We start from the raw sequence: 21,259 nt of genomic DNA on the forward strand, positions 1-21,259 counted from the left end.
TACATCGGGTTTTGAAGATGTTGTGTTGCTGCAACGGTTCTTCGAGCTTCAGAGCTAACAACACTTTCTGGACTATGCAATTGACGAACTCTCCGTTGTCACCTTCGGTGAATTCTCCTCCTTCATATTCACCGAGTTTGTCCTCCTCAGTCTCTACCGAATCCTCTAGTAAGACTCCTTCTGCCGATTCCACCATAGTCACCGGACGTCGGCTCGGGCATTCATTGGATCGGTGACCTGGTTGGCCACACCTGAAACATTTACTGAGAATAGGCTTGGCTTACGGGTTGTTACTACTTTCGCAACTCCCTTTTCCCGAAGGGAAATGGACACTCCTTTGGCTGCCTGGGTATTACTGCTCTCACCCTGAAACCTTCGGGGCTGTGAGCTTTGTTGAGGGTTCGGTACAATCGTCGATTCTCCCCTTTTCTCGGACTGCCTGAAAGCTTGTGACCGACCCGAGTGTCGCGCCATCTGCGACTCAATCTTCATGGCTAGATTCACAGCCTTGGACAAAGTCCACACTGTATGTAACAAGACTTGATCTTGAATGGCCAAGCGCAACCCACCAATGTACCGGGCTACTTGTTGCCCCTCCGTCTCGAATAGATTGTTCCGAGAGTCCAGTCGATAGAATTCCTTGGTATATTCAGTTACTGACCGAGTCCCCTGTCGGCAATTCTAGAACTGCTGGTATAACATTTGTTCATAGTATGGGGGTAAGAACTGAGCCTTCATCAACTTCTTCATTTTTAACCATGTCCGAACCGGTTGTTTTCCTTGCCTTCTTCGGTTGCTCTGCGTTTGTTCCCACCAGGCTGATGCCCCTCCACGTAACTTGTACGCCACCAATTTCACTTGTTGAGCCTCCGGAGTCTGCATGTAATCAAATAAATTCTCTACCTTGAGAATCCAATCAAGGAAGTTCTCGACGTGGAGATGACCATTAAAATTAGGAAGGTCAATTTTTACCCGAAAACTGTGGGCATTTTCCGGCCTTCTTCTATTGCCTTCTCCTTCCCGGAGGTGGTCTTCCTCCTCACTAGATGACTCTTCGAAGGGTTGATGCCTTCATCGAGGTCCAGGACCACGTTCTCCCCCGGGATGGCCATGAGCCTCTTCGTAAGCGCGATTTTGGGGGGGTTCATGATTCCGGTTGCCGTCAACGCCCAGTCCGGCAACTGCTTGCTGTAACGCTTCGAGTGTGCGTTCCATGCAGAGAAGTTACTGATCACGGGTGTCTTTGGCTGCCCAAAGGGCCTACACTCCACATTCTTTGCCGTCAGAGTGGTTGCCATCGTTTCCGTCTCTTGCCATCAAACCAGGATAGTCAAGGCTCTGATACCAATTGACGTAGCGCAGGCGGATACAAGTGAAGAGAAGCTGTGTTCTCAAGCACCAAGTTCAACTCGCAAGTTGAAGAGGAAAAACAAACTTTCATTCAATGATAATCAATAATAATCCCCATTCTTACATTGTCTCTTCCTTTTATAGCAAACCCTAAAAGCTTACAAAAGAATTAAATAATATGAAAATATATCATCAAATCTTCCTTAATGAAGGAGATTTGATGGACAAGGTAATCCATTGATTTAAGGAAAAGGAAGACGTATCCATTAATAACTAAAATACGGAAAGTCAACAAAATCTCCATGAAGTCAGCAATGGAATCTTCTAGGGAATCCCAGGAAATCGGTATGGCTGTTTCTCTCCAGAAATCTTAGTCTTCGACTGATTTGCCAACAAAAAGTATTCAGCTTGGATTCAACGAACTGGGTGGATTCACCGAACTGGGTCTCGGCTCTTTACCCAGTCGACATTATCGATCTGCCAAGGCACTTCAGAATCCCTATCTCAAACAATGTTCGAGATGATACAATGAATGCTCCGAGGTGCTCCAGAATCTCCATCTCGGACAATGTCCGAGATGATACAATGAATGCTCCAAGGCGACTCCTCGGGCTGTTCTACATCAAGAATGCTGAGATTGATGTCACGTATCTCCTAGAGGAAGAAAAGAAAATCATGGCTTTGGTAAAGAGCACTGGAAAGTAGGGGAGAACGAGGGTTTACACGAGTTTACGGGATTTCTTGATAATGTTGGATAAGGCATGTAAACAGGTGAAATTCGTCCTCCTCTGATTCTCTCCGGCAAAGCTCTGGCCTATTTGGAGTAGGCGCTCAAATTGAAATTCGTCCAAACTGCCGACCTACGACGAACCCATGCTGTTCAGATCCATCGGAACACACCGGATCGACGATCTCGTCGTCCAGGAAGATTACGAAAGCGAGCCTGCTGCCGATCCTCGGCCCTAGGGCCACTAGCATGCCACCCCCTGCCGGCCAAACACCAATTTCTTTTTCTTTTCTTTTCTTTTTTTCTCTTTTTTTTTTTCTTTCAAAAAAAAAAAAAAAAAAACACCCCCGCCAACCAAACACCAATTTTCTAATTTTCTTTTTAAATTATTATTTTTTAATTTTTTTAGTTCATATTTTTTTAATTGAAAAATGACACGTGGCATGGGTAATATGAAAATATTTCTCCAAATTGAGCATTTTTCAAAGGTTTTGGTTGTTTGGGAGGCTAGAGTCGGAGTGTTGACAGTTTGTGGGGCTAGTTGCAAAACGGCTGATAGTTTGAAAGGCTAAACTGTAATTTTTTCAAAAATTATTTATTTTGATTGATGTCATTTCTTGACTTAAACTCTTAAAAAGTAAAGTCCCATTATAAAGGACATTAAATCTGCAAGGCGTTTGAGAAACGACTTGAGAAAAACCTTAATGTTTTCTTGTTTAGGGCGTGAGTTTTCCACATTTTCGATTAAAAAGACGTGATATTTTTTTAAAACTGAAAATATGAACCAGACTCCAAACAATGCCTAGAAGGGGGGTTGAATAGGTGTATGCCAATATAATGTGGAATTAAAAATATAATCAACTACAAACAAACAATCACCAAAATATGAAAAACAATAAAGTAATTGACACAGATATTTGGTAACAAAGTGGAAACTCTTTGAACCCAAAGAGAAAAATCATTTCGGGATAGCCAACCCAGGAAATCAATTCAATAACAAAGAATCCGCGAATTACAAGATGTTAATACTTACAAAACTTTTGCATTCGTTATATTTTTGAATTATAACAAGTGACCAACTTATCTGCTTCTCACCAAAACATCTGGAGAGTTCTTCTTTTTGATCTCCTTAATTGGAACTCCGGTTGGTTTCAATTGTTTAAGATTGATGGTTAAACAATAACAAAAACTCTAATAGAGATTTAACATTAACAGTCTAGGTCTAACTATGATGTCCTACATCACTTGGGAACATGGATGTGCTTATATGTATAAATGCACATTTCTTGACACAATGCGTTTTAAAGTCGTGATGGCCATGAACCTATCAGAATTTCGCAGTTAAGCGTGCTCCTGCGAGAGTAGTGGATGTGTGACCTCCTGGGAAGTCTGGTTCGGAGGAGCCAAAAGCGGACAATATTATGTCGTTTAGGGTGGGTCGTTACAAATGGTATCAAAGCCATTGCCTAGCCTGAGATGAGGAGAGTGTGCACAAGCTTATGAGGGTCGCTAGCAGGCACTTGTTGGGGTAACAAGAATGGGGCGATTCCATGAGGGTTGCCAGCGGGGATGCTGAGTCCCAAGAGGGGGTGATTGTGACGTCTCACATCGCCTAGAAATGAGAATGTGTTTATATGTATAAACGCACCCTTCTTGACACAACACGTTTTAAAGTCGTGATAGCCAATAACCTATCAAAACTCCGCAGTTAAGTGTGTTTCTGCGAGAGTAGGACAAGGATGGGTGACCTCCTGAGAAGTCTAGTTCGGGAGAGTCAAAAGCAGACAATATTGTGTCGTTTAGGGTGGGTTGTTACACTAACACCCTCTCTTAGCACACTGAATTCTAGAGTAGAATCATTAATAAATTCGTGCCTAGAAGTCCCTTTAAATAGACTTCTGAAGAAAATCTAGTTCAAGTTGAAATAGGATTTCAGAAACATTCGCCTAGATTTTTGGTCATATATTGGCATAGTAAACGTCCGAATTAAGGAAAACCAATTTCAGATATATTTGTTGTCTTTTTAGTTAGCTTTTCAATGTCACTGATTTCACTACAATTTGATACTTTAGTCAAAAGTTATAGGTAAAATATGGAGGCGTGCTTAATCTGGAATTGACAAATCGTATTTTAACTCTACTTAATGAAATTCTAATTTTCTCCTTTCCTTGATTGATTAGGCTTAACCACATCTTCTAGGTTTTTCAATTTGAGTTGAATTAAGTTTTAGATAAAATTCTTTACCGACTTAACCACTAGATTAAAACTTACAACCAAATAAATTTTGACATCAAATTTGCCGACATTAAAAACTTACCATAAACTAAATGACCACTGCCTTTTGCATATGTCGTGTAAAAAAGGACAGAGAATGCTTCACGTTACTTTTACCATGGATGAAGACTTTTTTAGAAAGACGTAAATAACCTTATTTTTTGTAGTGACCCTTAAGCATCGTAGATGTTCTGCGCCAGCACCCTCAACAAGTCTCCATCCTCACCCATTGTCCGTTTTATAGACACTTTTAAACTTCAAACTGTTCGGTGTGCAATTATTTGGTGAGTAGCAATAGGGCTTAGGATCTCACTATAATTGGTGACTAGCATCAAATTATTGCGAGTGCCATATATCAATTAGTTAAGTACAAACGAGGGAGCTAGTTATAAATCTCAAAATGGCTCTTTTGTCTATTGTTAGAAAAAGCAAAACAGGGGCCATTTGAGAAGTCCTAGAAAAAAGGTATAAAACACATTTTGAAATGGAAATGAAAACGAAAGGTGGTAATGATCATCGAGAAAATGAGGCAAACGGAATAAAGGGTGTATTCATTTTGTCAGTAATTATGACCTTTAGATAAACAAAGCTGACCAAGAAATAAAAATAAAAGAAAAATAAGTGGGGCTAGTAAGAAGCAAAGGATGATGACGGAGCCAGGCACGCTCATTTTAGCATAAGTCCCTCTCTTGTGCGCAGCTTTGTGGCAAGAGGACCATTACCATGACCATGGAGTTGAACCTAAAATTTTGTTTGGACCTCCGAGCTTGTCGGGCTTGGACGTTGCCAAGACCTTAGACAGGTAAGAAACACAATGACTTTGGTCACCTCTTAGGGTTTCTGTACTGTAGCATGTCAGAAGTGGAAGGCCGACAGATTAGCAGAGCCTACGAGCTCGTTGGAGCCAAAATGACCCCAAGACCTGAAAGGCACCAGTCAAGCATGCATGCAACTTCAAAGAATCTTCTCCAAGCGCCATTTTCATTCGGTAATCTGTTTCTACACAAGTTAAATCTGTAATTATCAAGATCAAAGATGTTTTCTTTTTTACTTTTAGAAAGAAAAAAGGAATTTCTTGGTTCTTTCCTAAAGGTAGTGTTCATTGCATACAAACTTTATATATAATAAGGGATCAATTAGACATCCCATAAGATCAAAAATCCTCAAGAGTTCATAAACAAAAGTTCTATTCGGTTATGTCGGCACTTGTCTTAATAATTTAAGCTATTGAGATGAGGTAAATTTTATTATTTAATCAATACTTTAACATCTATTTTCAGTGAGTTCAAACTCATTTTTAATACGTGATGTCTCACATAAAATATTTATTTGAAATGGGGCCAGAGTAATGATTGAGACAAGGTTGAAACTCAGTACTTTTAGTTCTGATATTATACTAAATTATCACTTATTCTAAAATTAAACTTAAACTGATATGAAGAGATAAATTTAATCATTTAATAAAAAATACTTTAATATATATCGACTTCTACTCCTCTCAAGAAGTGTCTTATCCGACATATATGAAGTACTTTGGTTCAAATTGGACACTAACAAATAACAACAACATTAACTGGACTTACTGATAATTCGTGTCTACCACGTGAAGAGAAATGCCAAACCAAAAACCCAGCTAAGCATTCTTCTTTTTTAGCAAGATCGGCCACATGGTTAACAAAGCATTTTCTTTTTCTTTTCACTTTTGCCCTTTTGTCAAAAAAGCGTTCTTAAAATGTGTATTAATTTTATACCAATTATAATCTCTTCAAACAATAATATTGTTGAATTAGCCTCAATGGGTTGAGATCCACCGCAATAAATAGTTAATGTAATGAGTATTATATAGGGTACAATAATATTTATTTGAATTGTTCATTTAAAATAAAAGATGATTTATTTAAAATAAATTGTCCATATTGGGACAATGCAAAGGAATGAAAGAAAACTTAAAAAAATGTGTCATGCAAGCCACGAAACAGTCATAGAGAGGGATCAAATCACCCATATGACTAAATGGGTGATTTAACCACCGGCCTCAAACAAGCTTTGAAGGTGACTAAATCGTTTAATTCTTTTGCCCACGAGTATGACCACTCCTAATGGTCAAGTTAGCAATGGTCGAACTATTCCCAGAGCAGCTAGGAGCGGCCAAAGCATCTTTGGTGGTGAGAAATCGTTAATGATGGTTTAGTGTTGAGGTCGGCAGCAAGGAAAGTTAGAACAGAGTCTATTGTGGTTGGAAAGATTTTGTTATAGAGAACTGATTCATTTAATTTACTCTTCTTATCCTCTTACTTTTAAAATTATTATTGAATTTGAGAGATTTATATGAATCTCTCGTATAACCCTACAAATTTAATAATAATTTTTGAAAATAAAAATACGTAAAGAAAATGTGTAGCACATTTATTTTTTTTAAAGATTTTTAATATATAGGATGGCAGAATAATTCTAAATGCCATACTCCTATATTTCTTGCGTTTTTATGAAGACTAATTATTATTAAAGAGGCGCTAGAAGAATACGACGTCTACAATTAGACTGTTTAAAATCAACCGGTCAGATTAAAATTATTGCACAGAGGAACAGGCCTTAATCAATCCACCGTGGCATCCCAAAGTACACCTGGATATGCCATTTGACCATATTCTTATCAACTTTAGTCACAGTTGACCAGGCCTTGCCCTATATAACACCCCCGAAGCCCCTCCACCTCTCTCCAAAACCCCAAAAACCACCCACTCTCATGGAAGAGAGGTTTCTACCAAGGAACTCTCGACGTGCTGGGTCCACCCCTCGCGGCGGAACCCAGCTGCCGGAGAGCCCAAGATTGCCAATGGAGTTTCTGTCGAGGTCATGGAGTGCTTCGGCTCTTGAAGTCTCCAAAGCTCTGGCTCCTCCTACTCCTCCTCCTCCTAATCATTCTTCTTATTCATGCATGGCTTCCAAGTCAGCTAGTGGATCTTCTTCTTGTACCACCAATTCTATACCCGAAGATATCTCTGGCGAGTCAGAGGAGCTTCCGCCAAGTACACTTTCTGGGAACCAGTTCTCTTTCGCTTCCTCTACTACTTCCCAGCTTGTTCTTGACCGCATTATGTCACAGTCTGTTAGAGAGGTGTCTACTTAGATTCGTGTTTCAGAAAGTTTTGAACTCTGTTTGGCTCTCAAGAAAGAGTGAGAAAAACGCAAGAAACTGCCTGGAGATTTTTAAGTCATTTCTTGCAATTCTTTTCTTGTTTCTCATTCTTCCCTGATACCACACTAAGCATAAAAAAACAGAGGATCCCTTTCCATCAATCTGTTTCTTTTTCCGGTTTTCAATAGTGTACGATACGTTTTGCACCAAGAATGAAAGAAACAAAAAGAAAATGCATGTGTGTACTTTGAAAAGAACTCAACTTTTAGCTTTTTCTTCTCATTCTTTCATGGGAACCAAACAGAGGAAAAGCAGAGGAGCATCCACTCTACGAAGCTTTTTCTTTTTTAATCTCTTCTTTATTTGGGTTTTGAAGTGCTTAGTTGCTTCGTTGATTTTTTTACAGGAAGTGTCGCCATTGACGTCAGGGAGGCTATCTCACAGTAGCGAACCTTTGAACGGCCTGGGTTCTTTAACAGGAACAGAGAGCCCACCAGTTTCTCCTTCGGAGGAATTTGACGATGTTGTTAAGGTTTCTGCTCTTATTGATCAAGACTCCCATATTCCTTTCAAGATATAATTTGATTATTTTTTAGTGATTAATATATATCTCAATAGAATATCTCAGCTTTCTGCTGTTTCTCTCTGCCACATAATCGTTGTTCGTAATCGCACTCTTTCTTTTGTTATCTTTTGGGTTTTGCTTTCAAATTTTTTCCCAACAGGCCAACAAAATAGGTGCCTTTGGTTTTACAATTTTCCTCGAGATATTTTGAGGCTCGGTTGGGCCGAGGAGCTTTTAAGGCCTTGGAACTCGAGCTCTTCTAATAATAATCTTGTGGTAAAATTGAATTGAAGCTAGCTTTACTCTGGTCTTGTCATGTTGCCTCTTTTGGTTATAGAGGAACCGGCACTGATGCCTGCATACTCTCCCCATATCTTTTGCTTCTGATGGAAGCTGTAGCATTTCCATAATCGGATTTGGATCTCTCAGCTCAACGACATACGGCCGTAAGGCACTTTTGGAAACATATGAATATTAAAAAGCCTTTTTGTATATATTATTATTATTATTATTTACACAGCACTGTGCTGTCACGTAAATCAGTCATTTCACTCGACTGAAAAACAGTGAAAAGGAAGCCAAATCTGCCAGCAGATTGCGTAAGGGAATGCATCATTGATCATTGTGACGAAAGCCGTTGCATTTTCTGTTCTTTAATTTGCACAATCTTCCCTTGAACTAATCAATTAATTAAGACACTGTGGAACATATCTTCCAGATTGAAAGCTCTTCTTGAATGGGACCCTTTTAAGTTTCTTTTCAAAAAAAAATAATATATAATTATTTGTCCGCACATCCATGGTGAGAAATGAAAGCATATCAGACACGTATGGTATAAGATTAATTAAAAAATCTTAATAATATTTTTATGAATACGAGTAATGATAGTCCCGCGCGTTCAAAGTTTGTTTCTATAATTACTTACGTAAAAGCATGCGAAAAAGTAACACACACTGAGATTTGAGACCATCTAAAGTACAAACACACCCTTTAATTCGTCTTTAGAGATACTAAATCATGTTGTATTTGTTTGTGCGTGCAGTTTTTCCGTGCCAACAACACCATACATCCCCTATTCAATGGAGGCCGTGCCAGTTCTGGCAATGCCAATGGCAACCCCGGCGGTGGAGCCAAAACAGTTGGGAGGTGGTTGAAGGACAGGCGAGAGAAGAAGAAAGAGGAAACCAGAACCCACAATGCCCAGATCCACGCAGCTGTTTCGGTTGCTGCACTGGCGGCGGCCATAGCAGCCATTACGGCAGCCACAGCAGCCTCTTCGGCCTCAGGAAATAATGAGCAGTCGGCCAAGACTGACATGGCCGTGGCATCAGCCGCCACACTAGTAGCCGCGCAGTGTGTGGAGGCTGCAGAAGCCATGGGAGCTGAGCGTGATCACCTTGCTTCCGTAGTCAGCTCTGCTGTTAATGTCCGTTCTCATGACGATATCGTTACTCTTACAGCTGGAGCAGCTACGGGTAAGTTTGATTAGACTAGAGATTAACTGTACGTTTTGAGTCTCCTGCATGTGGGGAAGGGTTTAAGGAACGAGTGATCTTGGGGTTAATAATTAATACCATTCAAAGTATAAATGGAAGTAAGAAATATTTCTTAATCACGTCAACTTATAATATTTTTGCAATATGATTTGTAGTGTTCAAAATACATCAATCAATATGCCCAAAATACATCTAAAAATGAAAAATCAACTCTCCAAGTCGTGAAGTTAATTTTATCCTTTTGGGAATCTATGTATGAGACATATTGGCATGGGAGACACAGAATTGCATCCTGTTTGTGATAAAATTAGGCTATGGTAGTATATTAAAGATTTATATATATATATGTTAACACATATCTCACGCCAAATGTCTGACAAATGAGACCTGGTAGGAGGACAAAAAAGGTTAGAGTGGCTAGCTGGGATAACGGTGAAATCACGTCCGTTGCTTAAGTTAGTAGGCGAATAAAGAGGCAAATTACCAAAATGTAGGTAAAAAAGCGAAGTCATCCCGTACCTGGTGGGTTATTACGTTTTTTTTTTTTTATAGGATTGTGGTTCCCACTTTCAATTGGTAAGTGGGATCTGCTAGGCGCCAAAGGTAAGGGATCAATATGGAAGGCGGCTTCCCCCAAAGAATTGCTTTTCTTTAGTGGGATGCTCTAACGGGACCTTTTATTAAGTTGATTTTAAATAGGCAAAAAGTAAGGGTGGATACTCTATCTTATAATATGATCATAATTGTTCAACCACGTGCACGAGGAGAAAGGGATGTAGTGTGCCGTGCCATGCCTACCTGGGCCTTGATGGACCCATTCCTTGATTCTGGCATGTTGTAATGCTTAATTGTAGGGGATCCTGATCCTTCTTGTATAGGTGTTTACTGCAAATGGTTTCTTGGAGTTCAAGGGTTTAATGCTTAACTACCCTTGAAGAGCGGGTAAGGCCTCGCTGGCCTACTGGTAGATAGTGTGGTTATAAGCCGTTTTGAGGAACTTGAGGCATGCACCTCGCCGCTTTCTGCCAGATGGCACAATCATAGTCATTTTATCAAGGTAGTCGAAAATGTGAAATGTCATAATGAATGCCTGCCTTGGGGAAATGGACCGGTGGATGCTAGGTGGCGAGCTCCGGGAGCTCTTCTGACCAAAAACACTTGGACTTATCCAGTCGAGCATTTATCATCCGAAAGATGGTTTTGTTGGTGGCTTCTGTGAGTGCCTAGGACTTAGGAGACGAGTAGTAATTTCTGATCCCGAGTTGGGTAAACCAATCCTGAGAGGCCTTGTTGTCAAATTGCTCTCTATTGTACGTCTTGCACTAATGCATGCAGAATTCCGAACCGGTAGACTATCAAGCACCATACAAACTTCTCGATATTCTTCTAGGTGGTTGTAGCCAAAGCCTTTGCCTCTACCCACTTTGTGACATGGTCCACTACAGCCACAACAAGCTTCACTTGGCCCATTCCTAACGGGAGGGACCCAACTATGTCCATCCCTCACTGCGCAAAGCGCAGTGATGAGATGGGTGTTAGCTCTTTGGGTGGGCATCTCAGTATGTTGGAGAACTCCTGGCATTTCTTAAATTTCTTCACCATCTTGTTGGAATTCTTTTGCATGGTGGGCCAACATATAGTATCCTGTCCAGAACACCTTTCGGGCCAAAGTCTGGCCCCATAATGGTTCCCACATATGCCTTCGTGTTACAATATATATATCATATATTATGAGAGAGAAGTTTATCTATAAAAAGAAAAGGATAACCTGAAAGAGTGACAAGTAATCTAACTTTTATTATCTTGCCAAGAAATTGATCATTTGAGCTTGCTTTCTTATTTTATTTGAATGGTTGCTTTTGGATTTTTGACAATTTCTTTGATATTCTTTTTATTTTATTTTATATTGCCAGTTTGAACATATGAGTGGTGTTTGGTAACCCTTTTTAAGAAGTGTTTTTTGTGTTTTGATTGAAAAAGTATTTTGATGTGACATGAAGGAGAAATGAGTTTTAAATTTTTTGTGAGGAAAAGAAAAAGAAAAGAGGGAAGGGTTAGCAAACAGACCCGACATTCCATGGGTTATTGGGTAGTTTGAAACACAATTTTTGAAAGGAACGATAATGACAACATTTATGTAATTAGGGATGCTGAGTAAGAGTGATACCAAAGCCCCCCTGTTAAGTCCAATTTTTCTCATGGTAAAGGTGACATCCTTCGTAACGTCTGAGCAAGAGCTTTACCAAACACTCTATTGAGGCGACTCAATGAAAAAGGAGAGGTTAGGCATAGTAAACTGAAGACGGTCTGACTGATATATGTCTAGGACGCATACCAGAAGAATCAGATTTGCTTTTGTCATTGAACCTATATGGCTAGGGTCTTGAGGGATAAAATGTCACTCCTATTGAACCATGTACTTTGTATGCAGCTCTACGTGGGGCAGCAACCTTGAAGGCAAGAACATTGAAGGAAGTGTGGAATATTGCAGCTGTTACACCGGTGGACAGAGGAATGGGAATCGGACTTTGTGGTAATGGAAATAACGGTCATCCCAGTGGCAGCTCTAGTGGAGAACTTGCCCCTGTAGAGAATTTTCTAGGCAACAATGGCCTGGACCTTCTTGCTAGGGGCAGCGAACTCCTGAAACGCACCCGCGAAGGTAATCATCAAAAATGAGTTCTGTGATATCAAACTCTTTTTACTCTTTTTGTTTTGTTTTGTTTTGTTTTGTTTTTTTTTTTTGGTTCATTTTCTGAACTAATAAGTCCTAGACATAATAAATAAATGTTGTATTTGTCGTGCAGGTGATCTTCATTGGAAGATTGTCTCTGTTTATATTCATCGGACGGGCCAGGTTTGCTTCCTTATTCAAAACAACTAATGATAACGGTCAGTAAGTGGTATTATGCTATTTCATTTATCATAAGCCCTGCTTTCACTTTGTTCAGGTAATGCTAAAGATGAAGAGCAAACATGTTGCAGGGACCATCACCAAAAAGAAAAAGAGTAAATCACTGTTATCTTTATCAGCTTTTCCACTTTCTTTTCTCCTTCAATACAAAATAGGTTGCTTTTTGATAACAAAGTCAAAAAATAGGTTTATAATTTGTAATTTGGAATCGCAGATGTGGTAATGGAGGTGTACAAGGACATGCCAGCATGGCCGGGAAGACACTTGTTTGATGGGGGAGAGCAGCGTTGTTACTTCGGATTGAAGACTGAAACACGAGGTATTGTGGAGTTCGAGTGCAAGAACCAGAGAGAATATGACATCTGGACTCAAGGAGTTTCAAGGCTTCTTTACATTGTGGCAGAAAGAAAGAACTCTCATTCTGGGTAAAGTTTTTGTCTACTGGCATCAATTTGATCTGACTAGGGAGATAGGTAAAGGGCCCTATGCAAAAGCAAAAGATAGTAGATACAGCTTTCAATGCTTTAGAAGGAAAGGAGAAACGAGTCGGAAAGGGATATAGGCTGCTTTGAGTTGAAGCAAGAGTAAAAATTCGATCAGTTGGCCTGCTTTTTGACTATGATTTCATGTATGAATCGTATTAATTAATTATTTTATGAATATATGCTATTTGTCTTAACATTTTCAATCAACAGTTGCTTGTAAATCCAGTTGTTATATGCTATTTGTGTAAACATTTTCAATCAAACAGTTGCTTGTAAATCCAGTTGTTATATGCTTATTTGTCATAAAATTTTCAATCAATAAGGTGCTTGTAAATCCAGTTGGCATTGCTTAGTCCTCTTGCCCAACCTGACATGACCTTTAAGGTAAAACTATAATATGGCCACTTCAGCCAGTCACAAGAAAGAAAACAATGGGAAGTAGAAAGTAAAACGGTCTTGATCAAAAAAGCAAAAGCAGAAGAACAAGCAAAATGTGATTAGGCTTCCATTGTTGGGAGATTAAGTGAGTCGATTAAGAACAGGGTGAAGGCTGACTCGGGATCAAGTTGAGATTATGTTTGTATTTCCAAAGTTCGTGCAAAACCATTTGGAAAATGAGATTTTTTCTGAGGCGTATCACGACACGTATACATGCACGCAAATTTCATTGTCAACAGCGAAAGAAACCTTCAGTAGCAAGCAAGAGACGTAGCAAAAACAAACACAAGACACTTCATATCCTCATCTTAGGGTTACTGACCTTGCATGAACGTCGCACCAACCTCCATTCAGCAAATGGCTCGGTCAGCCCTTGATCACTGACACATATTAGTCCATTTTAATTCAATCTATTTAATTAATCAGGTTAGTTATACATCTCAACTCTAATTAACTAATTTCATGTGTCAAATTCAATTATATACATAATCATACCCTTTAATTATGACTCACTAATTTCGTATTAAATTCATGTCGAACCTTAATTTCGTGTTAAATTTGTGAGCAACATAAAAAATTATCAGATAAATCCTATGCAAGCAAAATATGTACTGTTCATTTTGTAGAGTAGTAAAGATAAGATTATCTTTAAAAGGCTACTAAAAATACGAGATGCCACAAATCTCAGTGCTCATTCGGGAGCAGAACCCACAACCCAACATTTCAATCTTTCAGTCCAATTCACTGGACCATTAAGCTCCCTCAGTCCAAATAGAAATGGCAAAGTACACTATTGTTTCAAATTGCTCCCTTCCATTATCAACAAAACGGTAAAACGAAAAGCATGTATATTTGCAACTGAACAAAATAAAGTAAACTATTTGTCAGTACAATTACTAGAATGGTTTAGAACCGGTGAACGTGGGGGTTGGGAGAAGTAAGAACATTTACTTGTTGACAACAATTTTGTCTTTGATCCAAACACGTAAGAGAAGCAGAGTTCAAAATTATTTCCTCAAGCATCGGCAGCTCTGAAAATAGTTAAAAGCGACAGGAAGAGGTTGATGATGTCTAAATACAAGGAGACTGCAGCCCAGATGTACTCATCATAGGAATAGCGTTTGATCAAGTTGTCAGTGTCGTAAATTATGTACCCACAGAATATCAGTGACGCCAAGCACCCGTAGATCATCACAGAAATCCTGCCGAGCGGAAACAGAATCTGCAGCCAGATATAAGAATACCAACCCACTATTAGCAAACTAGATGCACCAAATTCAAATGGGATGTCATAAAGATTCAGGGAACCACCGATGTGGGATAATCAGCATACCTGAATTATAGCGAATACCATAAGAACCATAACAGCGCCAAACAAGAAGGGCCCAAGGAAGTTGAAATCATGGCCTCTCCTTGCTGCCCAAAATGTGTACAGAGTGAGACTCACGACAACCACAGTCGTCAGAATGACGGATTCCAATATAACCTTCCCTGTTTCCAGTTGAAATACCAAACAAAGATCGCAAAAGGTCAGACATAACTCCTTACAATAAAACATGCCAAGCAACAATGTGCAACACAAGCTTAATGACCAAAATCGACAAGAAATCCCAATATTAATGTGACGACTAAACAAAAATAATTCTCTCATAAAAAGAACTAAAGAATATGAAATTATAGAGCCTTGACTATTTTCCTATAATGAAGGCCTAACAGAAGCAAGTAATTACCCTATAATTAAGGACACTAACTCATGGAGTCTCCACCATTTCGGATCTCTAACCCGAAAACTACAGTTTTTAAGCTGCTGGGCAATTAAGAAATGAAAACATGGATTTCAAAAACCATCTCAAAATAGTCCCTGAAATTACATCCTTTCCAATGACTACCCATCTCCCAAGAGCACTTGTTTGTAAAACTTCTCTTCCTCCCCTTCTAAAAGTCCACTCTACCATAGAATCCGCTATATCATCCAGGACAAAGGCAACCAAAATGATAAAGTTTCTACTTGCAAATTTAATTAGGATTCCTCCTCCTTACAACACCCATATACCACAATTAAACATCCTAATCCTGAACTAGGGTTTCAATTCCAAAAGCTTCTTCTTCTATGCATAACCAACAGAAATCTCACTTGCTCAACAAGCAAAAACAAGGTAATTACAATTCCTCCTCCTTACAACACCCAAATACCACAATTAAACATCCTAATCCTGAACTAGGGTTTCAATTCCAATAGCTTCTTCTTCTATGCATAACCAACAGAAATCTCACTTGCTCAACCCGCAAAAACAAGGTAATTACAATTCCCAACCATAAATACAGAAATATGTGCCAAATCTAGCAATATACATTATATACATGGAAAACGAAATCAAAAACAGCATTACTTACCACTGGTAAATGCACAAGTCAATCCAACCACAAACGCCAGAGAAATGGTAAAAATCCCGAGAAGAAAGTAATTCACCGGGTGCTTCTGGTGGTAGTAGTACAAGGGGCATAGCACTGCCACATTCCACAAAGCCACAAAAACATCAAACATCAAAATTTATAAAACAGAAAGACAGAAGCACAAAAAAAGTAGTTCCAAAAAAGTGGTTTCGCAAAACATGAAAGTTACATACCGATAAAGGGCATGATGATGAGCACGATGTAGAGGGCGAGCCCGGCCCCGGTGCTGACAAAGAAGGTTGCGATTGGACGGACCGAAACGACTGTGGCGGCGACAACAATGGTAGCAAGCAACTGCACGGTCAGGATCGAATAGATTTTGCGAATGAAGGACCACCGAAGCTCCGGGCTCTCAAGCATCATCGGGTAGAGAGGCCTCGCTCCGGCCTCCACGTCACTCTTCCGGTAAGGTTGGGGCCACATCTTCCTCGTAAATCCAAAGAACAAAACCAGAATTATCCTATCAGTTAAGGGTGAATAGCGAACGACTGTCGGGAAAGTTGAGGGCTTAGTGTTTAGGCCTGAGGAATGCGAGACGGTTGGGGGAGGTGATGGGTAAGAAGAGCGGTTTTAGAGGGAGATGAGAAAGTTCTTGATGCATCGCGTAAACGTGTGGTTCTTTTGCGGGTTGAAGGAGAGATTGACACGTGGAACGTGCTTTGTAGAGAAGTGGAAGGAGCGGAAAAGTTCTAGAGGTGGGAAAAGAATGTTTTTGGTATATGTTCCTTTTCCTTGTGAGAAAATTAAGCGGAAGTATAAACTGGGGGATTAAATTCCTTTGCAGACAAAAACTCTTTGGGCTGTTTCTACTTTCCTGCAACATTGGGATTTTTTTTTTTTTTTTTTAATGAAAATAGATGGCAAAGTAGACAAGAATCCTCTCAACGGGAGAAGATTCGATTAGTCTTATTTTAAGGGTATAATTGTCTTTTTATATTTTGAGTGGACAATTATACCCTCCAAGTAAACTAACCGGATGGTCTCCTATTCAAATGAACCGGAGAGAATAAATGACATGTCTTAAAAAAGAAAAATAAAAGAAAAGAAAAGAAAAGAACCTAATAATGTCCACCCTTCTTTCATGTCTGTTGATGCCATATCAATATCATAAAATTCCACTGGCTTGAGGTCTTTACACCTGGAAGAGGGCAAGCTTGGCCCAACCTGGTAAGGGCCTTACAGGGTGACTTGGTGCCACCGAGCAAGGGCTTATCATCTGGAAACATACGAGGGAAAAAGATTACGGAGGCCACCAAGAAATGCGGAACATCTGAAAAAATATTTTCACTAAATGTATCCATTTATGTTATCAAATAAAATCCAGTTTACAAATGTCATTAGACGACCACCAATAGCTCGGAAACAGTGCGCCTCCTAGGCCCATTTCTTAGACTACTCGGGATCAGGACTTTCATGTCCATATCCTATCTCGGATAAACAGACTTTCACGTACTATCCGCAATAGCTTGGAAACAGCGCGCCTCCTAAGCCCATTTTCGAGACTACTCAAGATCAGGACTTTCATCTCCATATTCTAACTTAAATAAATGGACATTGTTAGTTTTATTGGCTACATTCTGTTGACAAAATCATTGCTATATTATTAGTGTATTGCTGAAACAGGGACGTCGTAATTATTCAGAGTTTTACAAAATATTCAGAGCATGTTTTCTCAACTATGGAAAGGTCTTAATATGACAAGTATTAGTGTCACAAGCATCTAGAAGGCAAATTCTGCAGTTCAGAAAGAAACAAAGTCGGTCCCCCAGTTGACTGTCCAGACGGCCCAGAAAAACATTCGGACGCCCGTTAGTGTTCGAGAAGATTCTAAACAGCTCAACATACACGGTTGATGAAGACAGCATACAATCGTCCAGATGCTAGGGCAACACCTTCCGGATGCGGAGGCTGAAGTTTAATGAAGAAATCCGTGAAGCGCGTAATAGAAGTCGGTTGCTGCTTACCATCTGGACGCCCACTATCTAGGTCCGGACGCTGCCCAGATAACTCCGAATCAGTATTGTAATAGGTCTTCTAAAGCCTATAAATAGAGGTCTCTACGCTTGTATTATTTACAGAATTTGGTATTGAATTCTATTGTGCTTAGAGAGGGTGTTTAGGTAGAAATTGTGAGATTTGTTAGCTCTCTAACCGTTTTTCTTTGTGTGATTTGATCGTTTGAAGTTTAGCTTATAGAGGAGCCCTAAGCTAAATGAATCTATTGAAGACCCCTTCAGGTAGAAGACCTGGTTGGGAGGCGTTCACTTATAAGTATGTGTCAGTTAGAGGTACGACTACTGTATCTGGTTATGTGAGTATTACTGTCTTGTAACTAGTTTTGTCTTCTGAATAGTAGATTTTTTGAGTTTAGCTGTCATGGAGTGATTTTTCTCTTAATTAAGTTTCCACTTCGTTAACAAAGTATCTGTCTTCTTTTAATTCTGCATTTAGATATTTTGTTACACAAATTGATCACACACACATTTAAATTAGGAGTCTATTTATTTTCAATTGGTATCAGAGCGGGTACACTCCTTTTGGATTAATTTCCTGAGTGTGATCCATTACTCATTTTAATATAAATTCTTCTGAGTTCTTTGAAGATGATTTTAATAATGAATTCTCTAAAGATAATTTAAGAATAAGTAAACTCTTTGTGAATTCCAATAGAGAACTTAAAAAGGTTAAGTAAGAAAAATAGTCTTTAATCATTCAATTGTCTGCATCACATGCTTTGATTAACTCTTTAAAATTTGAGAATACCATGATGTTTAATTCTGCTGATGCACTTGAGAATAAATTAAAAGAATTTGAGGATCTTGAAATAGACTTCTAATTTACGGTGTGTGTGTGAACAATGTGTAACAAAATATCATAAGTGTGGAATTTAAATGAGATAGATCTTTTGTTAACGAAGTAGAAACTCAATTAAGAGAAAGACCACTCCAGGGCAGCCAAATCCAAGAATTCCACTATTCATAAGACAAAGCTAGTAATAAGACAATAACACTTGCATACCCTTATACAACGATCATATCTTGCTCTCTGACACGTAACCCAACGTGAACGCCTCTCAACCAAGTCTCCTACTTGAAAGGGTCTTCAATTGATTCCTTTAGCTTAGGGCTCATCTCTAAGCTAGACTCACACGAACAAAGTAACAGCACACCGTCAATAGCTAGAGAGCTTTCAGATCTTCACAATGTTTCCTTAAACACCCTCTCTAAGCTATAGAGACTTCAATACCGAATTCTGTGAAAAATACAAGTCTAGAGGCCTCTATTTATAAGCTTAGAAAACCTAAATCACCACTGATTCGGATTTCTCTAGGCGGCGTCCGGACGGAAGCAAAGAGCGTAAGGACGGTGAACTGTGCAACCGCCTTTCCATAACGCGCTTCACGCTTTCTTTATTAAGGTTGCGTCCAGATGGTGTTGCCCTAGTGTCCATACAGTTGCAAGCTGTCTTCCACGATCCGTGTCTGCAAAGGAAATCTAGAATCTTCTCGAACTCTGAAGAGCGTCCGGACGTGTTGCCCTGACGTTCGGACTGATGCAATGCTGAGCTTGTCAGAATCTTCTAGACATTGGAGGGCATTCGGACTCATGACTAGGCCGTCTGGACGGATGCAACGTTGAGCTTGTCAGAATCCTCTAAACACTGGAGGGCATCTGGACGCATGATTGGGCCGTCTGGACGGAAACAATGAATCCGAATTTTTCTGACTTGTCAACTGTGCAGAATCTTCCTGGGTCTTCTAAAATTGCCTTCTTGATGCTTGTAACACTGAACTTGTCATAATAAGGCTCTTTCTATCTTTAGAGAAATAAACTCTAATAAACTGGAGATTCTGAATAAAACAGTAACCTTGTTTACGACAACAACATTACATGATAGTGATTTTGTCAATAGAATGAAGCCAATCAAACTAACAAACTCCCCATTTGGCCATTTTGGAACAAAAATCACTTGACCGGTTTAAAAATACAATCCCAGTCCAAAAATAAAAGGACTCCCCCTTTCTGTCTCAAAAGGACAAAGGGTAAACAGAGTATAGAAAAACCACAGTTATAAAAATACTCACCCTTTTTGTCTCAAAAGGACAAGGGTAAATAGAGTATATAAGATCCATAGTAGCAAAATTACTAATATTCAAAATAAGAAGAATAAAAGTAAATTGTCTCAAACAAGAGCCAAGAAAGCACATAAAAAAAATGAGTAACAATAACACTCAATCCTCATCATCACGAGATGGATGATAGCGCTTGAGGCACTCCTGAATGTTGATCTGGCACTGCTCCACTCTAACACTGATAGAGTTGACCTCCCGCTGAATAGAACTCAACATATCCATCATCTGAGCAAAACTAGCATCATACAATGGAGGAAGAGGAGCAGTCTGAGAGGAGGAGGCTGCTGCATGCTGTTCATCCTGTGCTGGAGGAGGCTGAGGTACTTCATCTTGACCCTCAAAACGAAGCTAAGCATTAGACTTCATGAGAGTCTTACTCCTAAGAGGATCCTGAACACGTATCCTGGGCTCAGCAGAGATGTCTGTCACATTCTTAAGACATATCTTCGTGACCAAGCACGCATAAGGAAGCCATGTAGAATGATCATCTCGCATATCAAGCATAGTGTTGGGGATGTGCTTGCACAAGCAGAAGGGCATCCTCATAGCCAATGCATACAGAAAGCGGGGGAGAGATTGTGCAAAACAATCTTCGCGAGTAGTCGGTGCGGGGGAGAGGATGCATTGATCTTGATGTGCGAGTGTGCTCGCTCTTCCCCCTGAGGAAGGGCATCAAAGTAGTCAATGATATGCTCCAAGCTAGGAGGCTCTGATACCTTTGAGAATGGATTGGCTGAAATAGTAAGTACTGGGGGACATCAATAATAGTACCGATAAACCGAGGGTCGATCCAGATAATGTGCCCACGAATTGTAGTCTGAAGAATGATCCCACTCTTAGCATCCTGTATCACCTCCAAGTGCTTATAAAAGTCCCGCACCGGCTGAGGATACACTGGGCATGCACTGTGATGACCCTTTTTTTAAAAAAAAAAAAAAAAACAAAACATACAAATGGGTCACCACAATGGCATGACTATGTGTCACTGAGCCAAATCGTAGTACACATTCCTTAACATGTACCTGATGTATCAAAGTTACATAATATATGCAGTGGAATACAAAATCTAAAAGCGGAAGTCAACATATAATCATAAACTTGTTAATTACACAAAAGAGCCAATTAATGCCTATCTGTTTAAGGCTTAACATAATTATTAAATACATACCAAAGGACTGGCTCATAAATACAAGTGTCACAGACGACACGAGCCATAAACAAAGACTACTAAACAGTGGACAACCCATGGTCCAATCATTACAACTGTCGCGTTGAGCTTCAGTTA

The 21,259-nt window shown here is 39.6% G+C and overlaps 2 protein-coding genes across 2 annotated transcripts; one reads left to right on the forward strand and one right to left on the reverse strand.

Moving 5' to 3' along the window:
• Positions 1–7,085: 7,085 nt before the first annotated feature.
• On the forward strand, positions 7,086–13,213 carry LOC133851997 (VAN3-binding protein). Its single transcript, XM_062288647.1, has 7 exons — positions 7,086–7,469; positions 7,897–8,022; positions 9,098–9,530; positions 11,983–12,213; positions 12,359–12,408; positions 12,503–12,560; positions 12,680–13,213. Exons 1-7 carry the CDS (start codon positions 7,098–7,100, stop codon positions 12,892–12,894), a joined length of 1,485 nt encoding a protein of 494 aa, XP_062144631.1. The 5' UTR covers positions 7,086–7,097; the 3' UTR covers positions 12,895–13,213.
• A 904-nt stretch (positions 13,214–14,117) lies between these two features.
• On the reverse strand, positions 14,118–16,460 carry LOC133851998 (protein LIFEGUARD 4). The gene is made up of 4 exons (XM_062288648.1): positions 16,016–16,460; positions 15,783–15,896; positions 14,722–14,879; positions 14,118–14,610 (listed from the first exon to the last, which is right to left on the reverse strand). The coding sequence occupies exons 1-4, from the start codon at positions 16,263–16,265 to the stop codon at positions 14,404–14,406; spliced, it is 729 nt and encodes a 242-aa protein (XP_062144632.1). The 5' UTR covers positions 16,266–16,460; the 3' UTR covers positions 14,118–14,403.
• Positions 16,461–21,259: the final 4,799 nt, after the last annotated feature.

The sequence above is a fragment of the Alnus glutinosa genome, chromosome 12 (assembly GCF_958979055.1).
Source record: "Alnus glutinosa chromosome 12, dhAlnGlut1.1, whole genome shotgun sequence".
Taxonomy (NCBI): domain Eukaryota; kingdom Viridiplantae; phylum Streptophyta; class Magnoliopsida; order Fagales; family Betulaceae; genus Alnus; species Alnus glutinosa.